The sequence below is a fragment of the Mytilus californianus genome, unplaced genomic scaffold, assembly GCF_021869535.1.
Source record: "Mytilus californianus isolate M0D057914Y unplaced genomic scaffold, xbMytCali1.0.p SCAF_8, whole genome shotgun sequence".
In the NCBI taxonomy this organism is placed as follows: Eukaryota; Metazoa; Mollusca; class Bivalvia; order Mytilida; family Mytilidae; genus Mytilus; species Mytilus californianus.
Genome location: NW_026262734.1, coordinates 90,917,601 through 90,934,383, shown reverse-complemented (window position 1 = coordinate 90,934,383; position 16,783 = coordinate 90,917,601). Strand labels below are relative to the sequence as shown.

The following is a 16,783-nucleotide window of genomic DNA, read 5'->3' as shown; positions in this document are numbered from 1 at the left end:
TTTTCAGTTGAATTTGGCAACCTAAACTATCTGTATGACTCAAAATATGATATACCATATTACATCTTCATTTTGTGCATCCCAAAATTCAGGAACAGTATATCGCCTGAACAATATAATTGATAAAAAACTGGACAGTACCAACACTGAGTTCAATTTCTCATCAACTCAGATTTCAATAAAAAATAAACAATTTAAAATGAATGATATTTTGAATACATACATTTGTATTCGAAGCTCATTCTACTTGTCTGAGTTTGGGTCGTTTTTGATAATCTATTGTTACATCACGTTTATATCAATTTCTGAATTTCCGGGTTGTGTCATTTTTGCTAATCTATTGTTACATCACGTTTATATCAATTTCTGAATTTCCGGGTAAAGTGGCGTCGAGCATCACTAAAGATACTCTTTTTGTTCAACTGCTCATCTGGTGCATTACAATGTGAACCGTTTAATGTTATGATGTATTATATTTTTTCTAAAAATATATGATTTATGAAAACCAAATTAAGGATGTTCGCTACTCTTGTTTTTGAACTTTTGCCAGATATTCGGAATCCCCTGGTTTTATCCATGTAGTGCCATTATAACCCCTACTTTCTTTTCATAATTTTATTACATATAGTTTGAAAAGCTATATTTGAAAATCTTATAAAATCCTTGTTATTTTTACATTGTTTTTGAAAAAAAAAGGTGCCAATGTTAAATGTATGAAAAACCTAGAGAGAATCATTTCCCGCCAAATTTTCAATGGCAAATAGCTCGAAAACAAGCACACGGACCTTTAATTTTTGTCTACTTTTTTAGTTCCTTTTTTTATATACTATCAATTTATAACACTTTTTTAAAAAGCTTGTTATTTTGAAACAGAGTAGCGAACATCCTTAATTCGCTTATGTTATATAAAAAGTAAAATCACAAAAATACTGAACTCCGAGGAAAATTCAAAAAGGAAAGTCCCTAATAAATGAGGCTTTATCTAAATATCAAACTGAAAACTTTGAATAAACAGATATTATTATAACTAATGATCGATCATTTACATTATTTGAAGACCAAAAACAGGTACAAAAATGCCTTTATTACCTTAAGTATTCTATGAATATTAGTACACTTATACTCATACAAAATCATATTTTTTGCAGGAAAACAATTAAAGTACATGTACAATCACACCTTTGTATACAAGGGTACAAGTAAAGCAGTTACGTTGACTAATAAAAGCATTTGTAAACAAAACATAGGCATAACTGCCTTTTTTTCAGTTTGTGATAGTACACATAATAAATGTCTGGTTTTCCCGTGCTTTGCATTTAACAAATACACTGAAAGATACACAGTGTTGTAAACATCATTATATATTTTTTCATGAATAATCATTATGTTATTAATTTTTAATTTCTTTATCTATAATGACTTCATTTGGTGTTGAATCTGATAACAAGATGTAAAATGTTTGACTTAGTAAATAAGTAAATACTTCAAAAGTAGAGATATTATATCATTTTTCTTGTTTTCTTATCAAGATTTTTTTTTTTATTTTAAAATTTCGTAAAGACATCAACAAAAAAATGTTTTTGTATACATGTTGTTTTTCATGAAATGTATTATTTGTTCTACTACATTTTCTGGAGAATTATTTGATAGCTTTGACTTTAGCTTCAATTGACACTAGTATACGGTATCGTTTGAAGTTAAGAAAGACGTTTCATTAATACCATTTAAAAATTATTAAATATGAACATGGATTACTGTCTAAGATAGATGCCCTTTAAATAATCCAACCCTCCAGTATGTACGCGTTCCAGAGCAAGCATCAACCTGTATATTGTAGGTTTTACTTCTCTTGACGATTTCCATTTTCTCAGGATGTCTTCAATCTGAAGGTACATATCCCTTGGATGCCGAGTCATTGTCTCTTCTATCAAACTAACACTTATTCCTAGCTCAATTCCGAGTTGTATAGTGCAGTTACCAAGATTCTTGGGGAGACCTTGCAAAACATCATCATGTGGAACTTCTTGTAGTCGGACATCTGCAATATCTGTCAAAAGAATCATAATTCATATGATATACATTTATAGAGATTTTACCACTGCATCAAATGGGATAAGATGTTTTTTTTCAATTCGAGACGGTTAAATTTTAAAATATCAAACGCGAAGCTCGCCGATCGTTTTGAATATTTAACATTTAACAGTCGAGAGTTGCTACATATCGTATTCCACGAAATGTGGTGGTGGAATACGTTTCTTCTATGAATTTTACACGATAAACAAATTTAATCCTTTTTTTCGAATAATCTGGAAAAAGATGTGTTCTTTCTATGTGACGTCATAAGAAATGGTCGCCTTTGTTCATTACGTCACAATGGTAATGTGAGAAGAGAGCAAGAAAATTTGACGTCATAATCGAATACTGAGATTAAACGAAATAAAAATAATCAGCAGGTCGGGAAAAGGATATATCGGGTAAAAATTAGGGGAAAATTATTTATATTTTTTAGGGAATTCCATCGCATTCGATCTATCTTTAGATAACATGTTACATGTAAATCAGTCAACGGACTGTGAACAATTCAATTATTTTTTTTTTTGAGAAATGTGGATGGGCATGTTTGTTATCAATAAGAAACAATGAATCAGTTTCATAAAATGCATTAAAGCTAAGATCTTTAATCAAAAATATTAAGGAAGAAAAATAGTGACTCGATAAATTAACAGCAAACATATTGACAGATGAATTAAAAGAAACAAATGCAAAGGAGCAAAGCGGTAAAAATAGTTCGTGCATATACTCAATAAATATATAAAGATATTTATTTCGAATTTTTCGTCACAATTTGAAGCTTCAGTGATGATCATTAATTAAAGTAAAATTAATAATTTATTCAATTTGAATGCTACTAACTGGTCCTAATTTAGGATCATTGGAATTTGAATCTTCAAACATGACCCAGAATATTAAAAATAATATCACAACTTAAGATCACAGTAGTTTTTCGATTTTCAAGACCCGCCAATCGACAAAACAAAATAATAAACACAAATTAAGGGAATGGCATGAACACCAGAATGAGCGAAACTGGAATCCGCAACAGACTGATCGTCTCCAGCTATGCAAACATTATCCGCCATATTAATCCACACTAAGAAGTAATAACGACCGTATAACTGATTTAGTAGTTTTACAGAGACGCTCATTTCTGCAAATAATCTAAAAGAGGCAATAAAACATAATTCGAAAAAAAGTTAAAAAGCCTGTATAAATATAATGTAGAGTAAACATTGAATGCAGTTTAATATAAATCGAAGTGTTTTTTTTTTTATCAAATTTTTAAATAGTCATATACAAATATGTTCCATGATGTATACTGAATAGGATTAAGGTCGCAATCAGGAATTGATTGACCGATGGGATATGTATTTGTCTCAAATCCTTAGCGACATTAGACACCAGAATAGTTTTGAATAGCTACCGATTGCTGTACAGTTTTAATTGAACAGAAAGTGTTCTATCTTCATCTGATGTGATGCAAGAGGAACAATTTTGTAATATTTTTAACGTGTTGGCAATTTTGAAATTTGGTTTTTGCATGTAAAGATTGATAATAAACATTCTTACCTAATAAATGTGTGTCTTCCCTAAACACCTGAAATGAAATAAGTCGAACAAATTTCTTCGTTAAAACATATACGTGGTGTATGATAAATAATAAGAAATAAATCCTTAATGACAGAATTACAACATGCAATAAAAAAAGAACTATTTGTTTATCTTAGGGGGGTACAGATCACCTAACAGGGAGTTAACTCTTAAAAATCAGCTGAACGTTTTAATCACACACTATTAGTAAGAAGAAAATCAAGCTTTTCAACGATCAAAATTAGTGTTTGTCAAACTGCTATATACAGTCCGTGTAACGTAAAAGTTAACAATACGAACGATGCCCGAATCATGTACGACGATGCCCGAACGATGTACGTACGCTTCCCGAACGGTGTACGAATGCAAACGAAACGCTGACCGAACGTTGTACGGACGCTGAACGAATGATGTACGAACGAAACCATATACCATAAACCATACCATAAACGATATCATAAGCGCCCTTTTATCGTACATCGTATGGTTTTGCGTACATCGTTTCATTAAGCGTATACCGTATCGTTTAGCGTATTAGCGTACATCGTTTCGTTTAGCGTATATCGTATCGTTTAGCGTACATCGTTTCTTGGCGTGCATAGTTTCGTTTAGCGTATATGTTTTTTTTTTAAATATAAAACATGAATGGTGTTCTATTTAATTTTTTTATATAGGTGATAATAGGCGTAAAATTTAGATTGGATGCATGTTTCAGTTTTTAATTAATAATTTAATAAATTATAATTTGATCTGACTCGATGTTGATCCAAAATTATTTACATAAAACGTTTGAAAAATAAACACTGGAATAAATTTAAACAAATTAAAAGATACGATTATGAATTTTGTTAGCCGTAGAAATACGTACTTGGTGAATGTGCGAGTAAACTGCAGTCTGCATGGTATTTAGTCAACATTTTTTGAAAATAGCCCAAGGTATTAACATTATTTTTTTTACCTAAATGAACAATTGATTTAAGATGGAATTCGAAATTAATCTAATGTTCTTACAAAAGTTTATTTGTGGTCTTAAGGTTGACCTTTTGTCGAAAAGGTTTGTTAAATATTTTTATGTATTCTCTTTTATCGCATGTATTTTAAAATCGACTGAATAGCAGTTGTATCCATATATCGTAACCATTTTTTTTAGATTATAGTTTTTTTTTATTCATCTATCAAATCAGTCGAAAAAAAACAAATATTCGAGAAATTTCAAATAAAAACAATTACTCGTTATGTGCCTCATCAACCCTAAACATAAATCCCTACCGATGTACATACGATTGTGTATTATTTTAACTATAAATGCACTTGACTTTAAACTATCATCAACAATTGTCCGGCAAAAAAACTAGACCCTCTATTCTTTAATTTTCTTATACCATTTGCCTCTGTTCTTTATTTTCCCGTTATACTCTATTTTAATTTTATATTTTTTTTCTTTATTTTCCTGTACCTAAACCTCCTTTATTCGGAGCAACCCCACCCTAAATATACATATGATACACACGGTCTATAGGTAATCGCTTGTGCCGTGATACACATGTTTGCATAACAAAGGATGTCCTTGTTCATATTTATAACATTTTAAATGTCCTCCTAATAATACATATATTAGTTGTCAATGGACATTAAACAGCTAACTCTAAATTCATCCGTCATATTCTTAGTTTTGTTATAATATGTAAATCACACAACATGATGAACAAATAATTATTGCAGATTTTCACTGCCGAAATAATGGGAAATAATTGTAAACAAAACCACTCAATCACATCCCTACGCCACAAAGTCTAGCCTTTTCACATGTAAATAAATTATTTTCATAAATCTATTTCAAAATAATTTTAAACAATTTTAAATCAAACGGTCATTTTTCTTATTTGCCAAAAAAAAAAAAAACAACATTAAACAGTTATTTTCATTTCTTATTTTAAACAGATCGATTGTTTTCAATGGTCGGTGCCTGACAGCATCTATAAAATCTATCACCATGTTTGCCAATAAGAAAGCTTCATAGAACAGGAAAACAACAATGTCTTATAGAAATACTTCCAGGCCATATTTTCCAATTTCTGTTGTAATGTGGTTTAATGCAAAAAAGGTAACTCCTGAATACTGATTTGTACCCATCAAGCATTTGGGGTTAATAACAAATCTATGGTAGTCTCTTTTTCTTTACTCGCAAAGTATTCGACTAAATCATGTTTTATTTATGAAAATTGCTCATTGCTGACGAATGTTAAATATTGATCCCTAGATTTTCAATTGTTTAGTTGTTAGGTTACTGTCTGATCTCGCAAACCTGACATTTTATGGTCATTATGTTTTGCATCCAATTGCACCAATTTATTAAAAAGATATTAACGCGACACCGTACGAGAGTCGTTACTTTACATAAACTACTTGTATTTTTTTTTCTATAACGAAATACGAAACCACTTCTCGCAATTCGCTTTGGGGTAATTGTGCTTCTCTTTTGACAAAATATGGCCTTGTCTCAAAAACAAAAAGTATAATATAATATAGAGTAATATATAAAACTGGACTACAGTGAAGAGTTAGGAAGTAGGAATTCCGAATTTTAATTGAATGTTCTAAATCTTTGTGTTTTTCTGATAAATGATTGTACAGACTCAAAAAAGTCTTTGTTTTGCTGAAATGAAAGGTCACCGTCACCAGCCAATCGAAACAAAATGGATATAGTAGATCTTTCTAATTTTGAAAACAATATTTCTGTTGCTTCGTTGATAAAAGGGCACTTAAAAAATAATGAATACTATCCTCAACAGGGTGGCCACAACTGCATGCAGGATTGGGTTTAATATTTATAAGGTTTAAATTTGCATTTGAAGAACTGCACCATATTTCTCAACTGTGTATCAATGATATTAAGATTTCTATCACCACAACTAAACTAGGAAGTGCGTACTGTGAATAAATTATTATACTCAGTTTACTATTGCTTACAACAATTTGTCACATATAATACCACGTTAACAATTAGGCCCGAGAACACAGTTATTTCGTAGTGCATTTCTTTTAGACAACAAATTCAAATTAAAAAAATCGCACCTGCTCTATCTCAAGAAAGATTTTTACAGTGTAGTGTACTACTATTGGGACAAATAATATCAAAATTATTGAAACTTCTACCAGCTCCAGAGGAGGGGCGACAGCCTTAGGTGCTGTGTGCAAATTTTTGTAGGTCACGTGGTACGATTTTAGCGTCTCTCGACAATTTTGAATCTGGAAAAGATCGATCTGTTCATGTTTTTATATCAAATATACTCTCTTGCACTCGCAGAAAATATAGAAAGTTTTGAAATAAAAAGATTAATCAATGATAGAAGATCACTTTATATGAAATATTTTCTTTATGTTTTTTATCTTTTAAGTAAATTCTATCAATAAAGAAATGCACTGTAATGGCGGGAAATTTTATTCGATCTCTGCGAAATCACGAGGCACAGATTTTTGTAAATTTTACAAATGTCAGCACGTGAAAATCATTCAAATTTATGCTAATTAAAGAACACTATTCAAACATTCTAAATCTTCTTAAGTCTCCTTAAGTCTCCAGCCGTTGCTTTGTAATAAGTCGCTAAATATGATTTCCGGTAAGTAAAATATCAATAATATTTGTCAAATCCGCTAGTAATTATGTTATTTTAGGCATATAAACTCTTATATGTATTTTAATCATTTTGAAAACAAAATGAAAATTTTGTCTTATGAATAACCATCATGAAAAATATAGTTTTTTTTCATAATTGAATCGTGCATTATTTGTGTATTGGATTGCTTAATTGCCTTCTCTCTAGTGTTATCTCTGTTTTGTTAACTGACAAATGACGAAATAATGCAATATTTAAAATTAAGTATTTTACAAAACTTTGTCCCGATTAAAAACTTAAAACCGATTGAATAAATTGAGAATTCAGTGATTATCGATGTCGAAATTAGCCCTTGGTAATAAACAGTTAGTTTGGGTATAAATATGTTTATTGTCAAGAAATAACTAACAAATTTGTTTATTATGTATGTACAAAGTATATATGTATATTGCATGATCAGCCCACCTGTATATTACTTGTTTTTTTTAATTGATTCAACAAATTTCGTTTGTCCAGGTGTCATTAACGGTGATGTCAACACCACGAGTAGTTTGATATAAATGACACAATACCACCGCGACCGATCGATAATATAAGACAAATCTGCGTGCCGTGTGCAGAGTGTCGTCCCTCCTCTATACCAGCTCTAACTCAAAATATTGACAATTCTGTGATAAGGGGGTCTAAAATTCAGTTTGACAGCTTCAGACGTACTAATTTTTTACCTATTTTAACTGGTCCAAATCACTCCTTAAAAGATTCAGCACCCAAATTGTTTTAACATTTAATTTCATCCCCCTTCTTGATATTTCATGCATTAAATTTCAAGAAATAAATTGGGAAAGTATATCAAAAAAAAAATGCAAGTTATACACTGTTCACACTAGGGACTATATTCGTAGGGTGACGGTGTTTGACAGTCTGAAGGAGACAGCATCAAGGATTTAATAAGGCAAAGCTTTTGTTGTACTCAATCTTACTTTAAGTTTTCTTTATTATATTTAATAGATATATATCCGAGATACGATAATGTAGTTTTCTTTTTTATACCTGATCATCTATGATATATATATGGAACTTTTTAACGACCTTGGCTGGCTTTACAGCCCTTGCACGGTCGGTTCATCTATGATGATGATGATGGGAGTTTTAAACGACCTTGACTGGCTATACAGCCCTCGCACGGTCGGTGTGCAAATGATGTCATCTATAATACAACAAATGGAAGTTTTTAACGACCTTGACTGGCTATACAGCCCTTGCACGGTCGGCTCATCTATAATGGGATATTATTCCACTTTTTATACATATTGATAGTTTAATCAATATCTGATTGGTTGAGACTATCCCACGTGTCGTTGAACAAATCTTCATATTCCATTCTGAGGATCATATTCCCCTCTGAAATGTCGGGATTACATCGTGTGACGTTACGCGCTGTTAATGTACATAACGTTTTGAACTTCTTATTCTTCTTAAAATAGCGATAGCAATAATCATTATCATGTTCAAATTTATTTCAGATGATAAAACAAAAAGACTTATAATTAAATTTTGATCCGTACTGTTTATCAATGGGTATGTCGTGTTTTGTTTAACTTATAAAAACAAGCGGATAAGAAAACAAAATGTATGCAATATTACATTCATTTCCCTTTGCTTCGGGAGATATGAAGATTTGCTCACCCTCGAAAAATCAGAGTTCCCTCGGGCAGAGCCCTCATGAAATATGAATATTCTTGGGTGAACAAATCTTCATATCTCCCTCAGACACGGGAAATAAATGTATAATGTCTAATGAGAGAATTTAACCAGAGACTGAATAACGTAGAAATAACAAATTAAAGGTCACTGTACGGCCTTCAACAATGAGCAAAATCCATACAGCATAGTAAGATATTAAAGACTCCGAAATGACAAATGTAAAATACACGCAACACTGTTCAAACATCACCGCACGTAAAACTTTGAACAACAGAAAAACTTGATTGGACATTGGTGACAATTTGTCAGGCCCTCATGAATTGGCGTACATATACGTCCTATCAAATACCTTCAGAAAGCTTCCATTGAAATTATTTTACACACAAGTAACTGTGTATTTTACTGATTTTCTTAATAAAAAAAAACAAAATGTATTTTGCGTTAAATGTGCAATGAAGCCACGGATTCGTAATCTTCAAAAAATAGTTCAGAAACTGTTAATAAAATGTGGAATGTCTGAATAGAAAGATAACAATTATGTCCAGTGCGCGTTTATAAAACGGACTCTATTTGGACATTTTAAGATACTATAAGTACTTGTTTTCTGTGTATAGAATTTTAGAGGTCAATACGACTTTTCATAAGTTGGATTTTCAATTTTAATAAAAATGAGTTGGGTTTTCTTCTTTTCTTTAAATTTATATCATGATTCTTTGATATTTCCCATTATCTTCTGAATATTTTTTAAGATGAATAATTTAAAATTTGTATACCAAACATTTTTAATTTTACTCTGCGTTTATAAATAGCATTGAAAGTACAACATCTTATAAACGATAAACATTGATAGAGAGTTGTCTCATTGGCACTCATACCACATCTTCCTATATCTATTAACAATCGAAACCCCTGAAATATCGTCTCATGACAAGCACGAAAAATGGCGAAACTGAACTTCCAACAGCGGGCGATGATTTTTAATTATACAATATTCTTTCAATGGATTTTTTAAATGCAATGTAGAAATTATCAATTAAGACATTTTTTATCCCTTTTGAAATTACTTAATCGAATATGAAGTCACATGCACGAAGAAGTTTGTCTGACGTGAAAATACGTAAGTCCCATATCTCACGGCTACATGAACACACACAGTGTACTGATCTTAATAATATATTAATGTTTGCAAATTCGTTGTAAGAAGAAAGACCTTTTAACTTTATATCACAATAAGCATATCTAAAGTAAGTCGTCACGTAGCTCATTTATTAAGAAATGTCAAACTGCCAATACTGCTAGTTTGTACTCTATTGTCGGAGGACAACTGATTCAAAATAAGGGAGCTACCATTTATTTTTAGGGGCGGGGGCTGGGGGCTGGGGCTAGTATGAAACTTGAAAAAAGGGCATGACAGGAGTTTAGAGAAAAAAAGGCAGGATGGGCATCTTGCCAAAAAGGAAAAGGCATGATGACTTTATGTAAAACAAGTCAGGAAAAATTAATAACTAAGAAAGGAAGGACCGAATAGAGTGTAAAATAAAAAAGCAGGACTATATTTACATTGAGTTTACATTTAAAGAAAAATGCAGGACAACATTTTTCATCATATTACGCGTCATTGATAATCTGATCACTACAACGTTTTTACAAAATATTCGTTCCCGTGAAAACTAAGATTTATTAAACTTTCAAATTTCATCGAGGTCTCTTCTCAGGATATAACGGCCATCTGTATGTTGGCTTTAAAGTCGACAAGATAACAGGTCAATATATTAATGTATTCAAGTGAATTTAAGATTTGTTGCAATTCTAAAGTACAATGGGTAAATCAATCTTATCTTTGATGTGCCACATGGGCATCCCTATAAACATGATAAAGTAAGACAGTCCATGCGTGACCCATAGCATTAGATATTTTTGCGTGAACCCCTGAGGGTTCACGCATATTTATTAGTTAGAAATATAGTCTATGGAGGAATATTCGGAAGCTAAATTATTGTTCATTCGGAACACCTATTCATCTTATCTGTATTAGCTTCCTGCAATTAAGAGCACCTCCATACTGTGTATCTAAGATGAATTAAAACTTGGCAATAAAGAATTTTCGAAGATCGCTAATTCACTTATCTGATATATGATAAACAATCTATAGATCCTTTTCAAACATGTATATTTATTGTAAAGCTACATTTTATGCATTGCAAGGGTTTACTGACTTGAGCAAAGTTGACAGTTGTACCGTTTGATAAACAAGTGAAAGTTAAATGGTCAAGATTTAATTATAACGACCCATGGTATCAAACATCTGGTAAAAGAGAGGGTCTGAACACGGAAACATGTGAAATAACAAATCGCAAAAACGTTGCACGGTAAAAAAGACTCTGGAAAAACGAAGCCAAGGAATAAAATCTCCATTTGGAACTTATCTAAGATTTTAATGAATAGGGCAGACATATGCAGATCTGTGCATGTCGCTGACAATGGGCGCTCCTATAATGTGTTTGTATAACAGTCCATTAAACTCAAATTCATTGTTTCTAAGAATTAATTTAACAAATGCAGTTAAATCTATTTTGTTGTGAATCTTTAAAGTATATTCTCCTGTGTGTCAATAAATTCTAATGCGTTGATAACAGTTTCTTCTAAATTATCAATGATCATATTTGTGTACATTGACGTACATCATAGGCAATAAGAATGCATACTTTTTTACCTTGTGTGACTATTTTATGAATGAAATGTTTTTGTATCTTGAATGTAAAAGTTATGCCTCTTCAATAATTGGATGTTGGATGTGTACTAATTGATAATTTAGTTAGATGCATGATATTTTTAATTAGTTGTTATAGTGGCTTTGAACTAGCTGTCAGTAACTGCAAGTACTCTCGGATCTGTACTTAGTGTCTATTTGTTGTTGGGATATACAAGTACCCGGCCACGTCCACTCTGTGTAGTATTTCTGTTTGTATCCATCTGATGAGTTAAGCTTTTTTCAACTGATTTTTATAGTTCGTTCTTATTTTGTACTGTTACACCACTGTCCCAGGTTAGGGGGGGGGGGGGGGGGGGGGGGGATCCCGCTAACATGTTTAACCCCGCCACATTCTGTATGTATGTGCCTGTCCCAAGTCAGGAGCCTGTAATTCAGTGGTTGTCGTTTGTTGATGTGTTACATATTTGTTTTTCGTCCATTTTTTGTACATAAATTAGGCCGTTAGTTTTCTCGTTTGAATTGTTTTACATTTGTCATTTCGGGGCCTTTTATTGCTGACTATGTGGTATGGGCTTTGCTCATTGTTGAAGGCCGTACGGTAACCTATAGTTGTTAATTTCTGTGTAATTTGGTCTCTTGTGGAGAGTCGTCTCATTGGCAATCATACCACATCTTCTTTTTTATATTTATAATTAAATCAAGTAAGTATCTCTCGCGGGAGAGTTACACTTATTGATGATTGGTCGGTAACGAACATTAATGTGTCCTGCTAGCTGACCAGTTCGCAATGCCTCATTACTTATTTCTAGATTAATTTTATGAATTTTTGGAAGAAGGTACATGTGTCCTCCATGTTTTGAATTATTATTATTCTTTAAGAAATTATACGTCTGGGAATCTTTTTTTTCTCTCCTTGCTTTATATTTAACACTTGTTCTCTCAACTTGCCAAAATTGTAATGATTTACAATAAAAAGAAAAAATTATCCTCCACACACATGGCCAAGATAACACTGATATATAATTTCTTATTCAGTTGAATTAATAATAAGAATAAAAAAGTTCTAAGGTTCACGTATTGTCTTTTTAAAAAAAAAAAGCAACTTGTATGCATTTCATTGGATATTTTCTATCACAATCCAGGCAAGCTAATAACCTATATTATTTACGTGTCTGAAGACGAATTTGTATAAAACATTGTGTTTGATTTTAATTTCTGAAAATTAAACTAAACTCTAGAACAGACCTTTTATGAACGTCGGGTTGGGACTTTATTATGTGTGTGAATTCGGTTTTTACACGTATTAAACTCTGGAATATATGATCAAACTTTTCGGGATTCGGGAAAAAATGCTTCAGCAAACACTCGTGAGGAAAACAAATAAAAAGAATCATTCTGTATCATAATTTTAATTTGTTAAATATTTGCAACTCTTAAAAAATTTAAAAACCAGCTGATTTTTTTTTGTATTTCTTCATGTTGAATAACTTAAAAAAAAAATGGGCAGTGTGGCGGATTTACCGGGGGCACAGGGGGCACGTGCCCCCAGTCCAGGTCACCAATATTCTAACATGATTATATTGCTACTGAATCTGCTTATCTAGAGTGGAAATTAATCACAGCTAGATTTGACTTCTTAACTAGCCGTTAATTAACCCCAGCTTCAACATGCGTGATTATGACAAGTTATCGGTGGGTCTGTAAATTTTGACACGTGTGTGTAATGTCTCATTTTAAAAGATTTGATCAAGGAGGTTATATGAGATCTCATATAACCTCCTTGATTTGATGTACATGTTGATTGGAAAAGTACGAATATTTTTATTGGTTTTTAATACAATATCATCCCCTGACCAGGTAAGAAATTACTAACCAAAATCTGTGTTTTAAATAAATATGTACAAATAAATGTTTAGTGCCAAGAATATAAGTATCGATGTATGGGATATGTCTTCATAACAAAATTCTCACATTATCATTTTTATAAACTAAATGTCGTATTTTCTTTTCACTCCTATTTTCAAAGGAAACCAATAATTTGTTTAAAAAAAACTGTCCCCCCCCCCTCTTTCCACAAAAAAAGAATTTGGTTGTCATTGTTTCTGATTAAAACGCAATTGCATTTTATAGAAGATAATCTGGAACTAATACGTTTATCTATTAGTTCCAGCATACAGTAATATGACTGTATATTTTTCCTGTTTCAGTTACAATGTACGTAATTTTTCCTGTTTCAGTTACAATGTACGTATATGTATGAGGCTAGGAAAAGGTTATCATTTATGAGGATATGAATGGGGTCAGAGATATATAATATATGTCTCTGATGGGGTTTAAAGAACAGAGACTCATGGGACCAATAGATATAAATAAATATAGATAACAGAATAAAGAGGTGATTGTTTGTTGTTTAGGACAATTATTATACAGATTAATTGGCAGAAGAATAAAGAAAACTGAAATGGTAAAAAAAAAAAAAAAGATATAGAACTATAGAAACGACCGATCTGACCCCCCCCCCCCTTCCCCCCCCCCCCCCCCCACACACACACACACACCACCACAACCATTTTTTTTATCAAATTAGAATGGGAGCTAGCTATCTGAAGTCAGTTCATAGGACCTCAGTTTTAATATAGGCGTGGAAATCCATCACTTTTATCCAATCAACTGTCCTTAATAATAAAGATTGGAGTGCAATTGTGTCTGTATCAAGTTAGATAAATATAATCATATTTCTAGACGTACATATGTCGGGGTTTAGGCTATTTCATTCGATAGTAGTAGATGAAAAAAAAAAGAATTTTCTGGTAATATCTATTTATAACTGAAAAAGTGGCATTAAATCGTAGAGGCAGTCCCTCTTTATGTGAAGAATAGACCATATTGAGCTTTCTGGATTTTCTTCTGTCCACTAGCAAATGTGGGCCTGTACCACTGAAAATATATAACTTCCGGACTAGCAAACACGGACAACCCGGTTACTAATCTTCCTGCTTCCAACTAAACGTCATGTTCTAGATTGTCGGAATCTTGTTGAGTACAGCCATCCCATAACTCACATGCATATTCCATAATTAATCTTATAAGTGTTAAGTTTATACGATTAAGATAATTTCTAGTCAATACATATTTCAATTCTTTTTTAGAAATTTAATCTTGTGCTTGCACAATTTAAAACGTTTTCTATATGTGTATAGAATTTACCATTGGAATCAAAAGTTGATAACAATGAGATTGGTCTATAATTTGAAATCAGTGATTTGAAGCACACATAAATTTACATACATTGTCAGATCAAAATATCTTAAAAACCCCAGTCCAGAGATACCGTATATATTCGACTGAATATACCAATTCGATAATTTTACATTCGAACTTGTTACGTAATAAGATCTGTGTCCAGGTAAAAAGAACCAGCAGGTGATATATATTCTTATGTGTTTATCACCTTCCATTATACATCTGACGATGACATTTAGCTTTAGGGCCATTTTGTTTGAAAAATCATTTTAAAGGTAAACTGATAAGCATAACGTCCTCGCAATTTCTTGTTCAGATCCAGGGACACAGATGTCAGAATGAATAAGAAAACACTAAATTCTTAAATAATATATTGTAAAATGGACAGCAAGCACATTTTGATAGACTAGTGTACTAATAGATTTTCTGGTGTATTTTCTATGTTCTGGAAACTTCAACATCCCATCAAAAATACTTAAATTAAAGTCTTAAGTTTAATAAAATGTTTTTTTTTTTAAATATTATTTGCAAGGCTGCATGATGAACATTGCACCTATCGTTTTCGTATATTTATTTTCCGCCATGCATAAGTTTAATGTTTACTGTGACTTCTATAATGCTTAAAAAATGATGCAATTATATTATCAATCTAAAAATATTAATCGTGAACAACAACAAAAATAAATTATATATTAAATGACTAAAGCAATTTAAAATTCTAAAGGATATTGTTACAATATTGCCAAAAACTGAGACTACTATAGATATAAGAAGATGTGGTATGAGTGCCAATGAGACAACTCTCCATCCAAGTCAAAATTTAAAAAAGTAAACCATTATAGGTCAAAGTACGGTCTTCAACACGGAGCCTTGGCTCACACCGAATAGTAAGCTATATAAAGGGCCCCAAAAATTACTAGTGTAAAACCATTCAAACGGGAAAACTAACGGTCTAATCTATATAAAAAAAAAACTGTTATAGTAGTCTCAGCCGAAAACAATACGAAATTGATAAGCAAGTATGACAAACCAATCAAAAAATTTGTTGTTTGGGATTATTCATGGTTGACTTGTTCTAAATTAACCAGTGGCACGTGTCCTAATTATTAAGAAAAGGGACAGAAAAGTATTAAACAAAAATAACCGGTTTTTTCAAAACCATATTTTCAAAATTCACTGCATAATTTAAACAGCTTAAAAGTGTTTCATTTATTTTATCCGTGTGCGTATACGAAAAATTGATAGCAAGTTAAACTTCAATGTACATGAATTACGAGTATTGAATTTCTTGTGAAATTGATCGATGAGCGGCTTTTTACAAATACCGAAAAAAAGAATACTGCGTAAACGTCAATTAATGGACAAGCAACCCAACGAGAAAAATAAAATTTAAGAGGCATCTATAACTACTGTAAATTCAGAAATTATTGCGATGTTTTTATAATTGCGAAAAATGCGACAGGGTTATCATCGCAATAATTTAAACTCGCATTTTGAAATTTTTTATATGAATTAAACAGGATTTTTTTCAATATCGCAAAAATTTAAATCGCATTTTAGTCTAAAATGACAAAATCGCAATAATAAATGCACGCAATAATTTCTGAATTTACAGTAGTTTTGAGTTGGAGAAATCATTAAATGCCATATGATTCTATTTAGGTTTCTGCGTTTTTCGATTTACGAATAAGTCGAAGCCAAAAAAAGAAGACACAAAAGATACATGAAATAAAGTAATAACATAAGCAACATGCATATATATAGAAAAAGGAGAAATTAAATGGAAACATAATGCGCGCTGTTTAATCATGCTTTGCAAGGCTGTTTAGAGATGACTCGTGCACAATCATTTTGAATG

The 16,783-nt window shown here is 31.6% G+C and overlaps 1 protein-coding gene across 1 annotated transcript in view; it reads right to left on the bottom strand.

Moving 5' to 3' along the window:
- Positions 1-1,343: 1,343 nt before the first annotated feature.
- Positions 1,344-16,783, bottom strand: part of LOC127711702 (uncharacterized) — a 52,756-nt gene continuing 37,316 nt past the window's right edge. Inside the window, exons 13-14 of the mRNA XM_052217811.1 lie at positions 3,628-3,655; positions 1,344-2,047 (exon numbers count right to left, since the gene is read on the bottom strand). Coding sequence (XP_052073771.1) covers positions 1,752-2,047; positions 3,628-3,655 — 324 coding nt within the window. The 3' untranslated portion in view covers positions 1,344-1,751. The remainder of the gene's footprint in view (positions 2,048-3,627; positions 3,656-16,783) is intronic.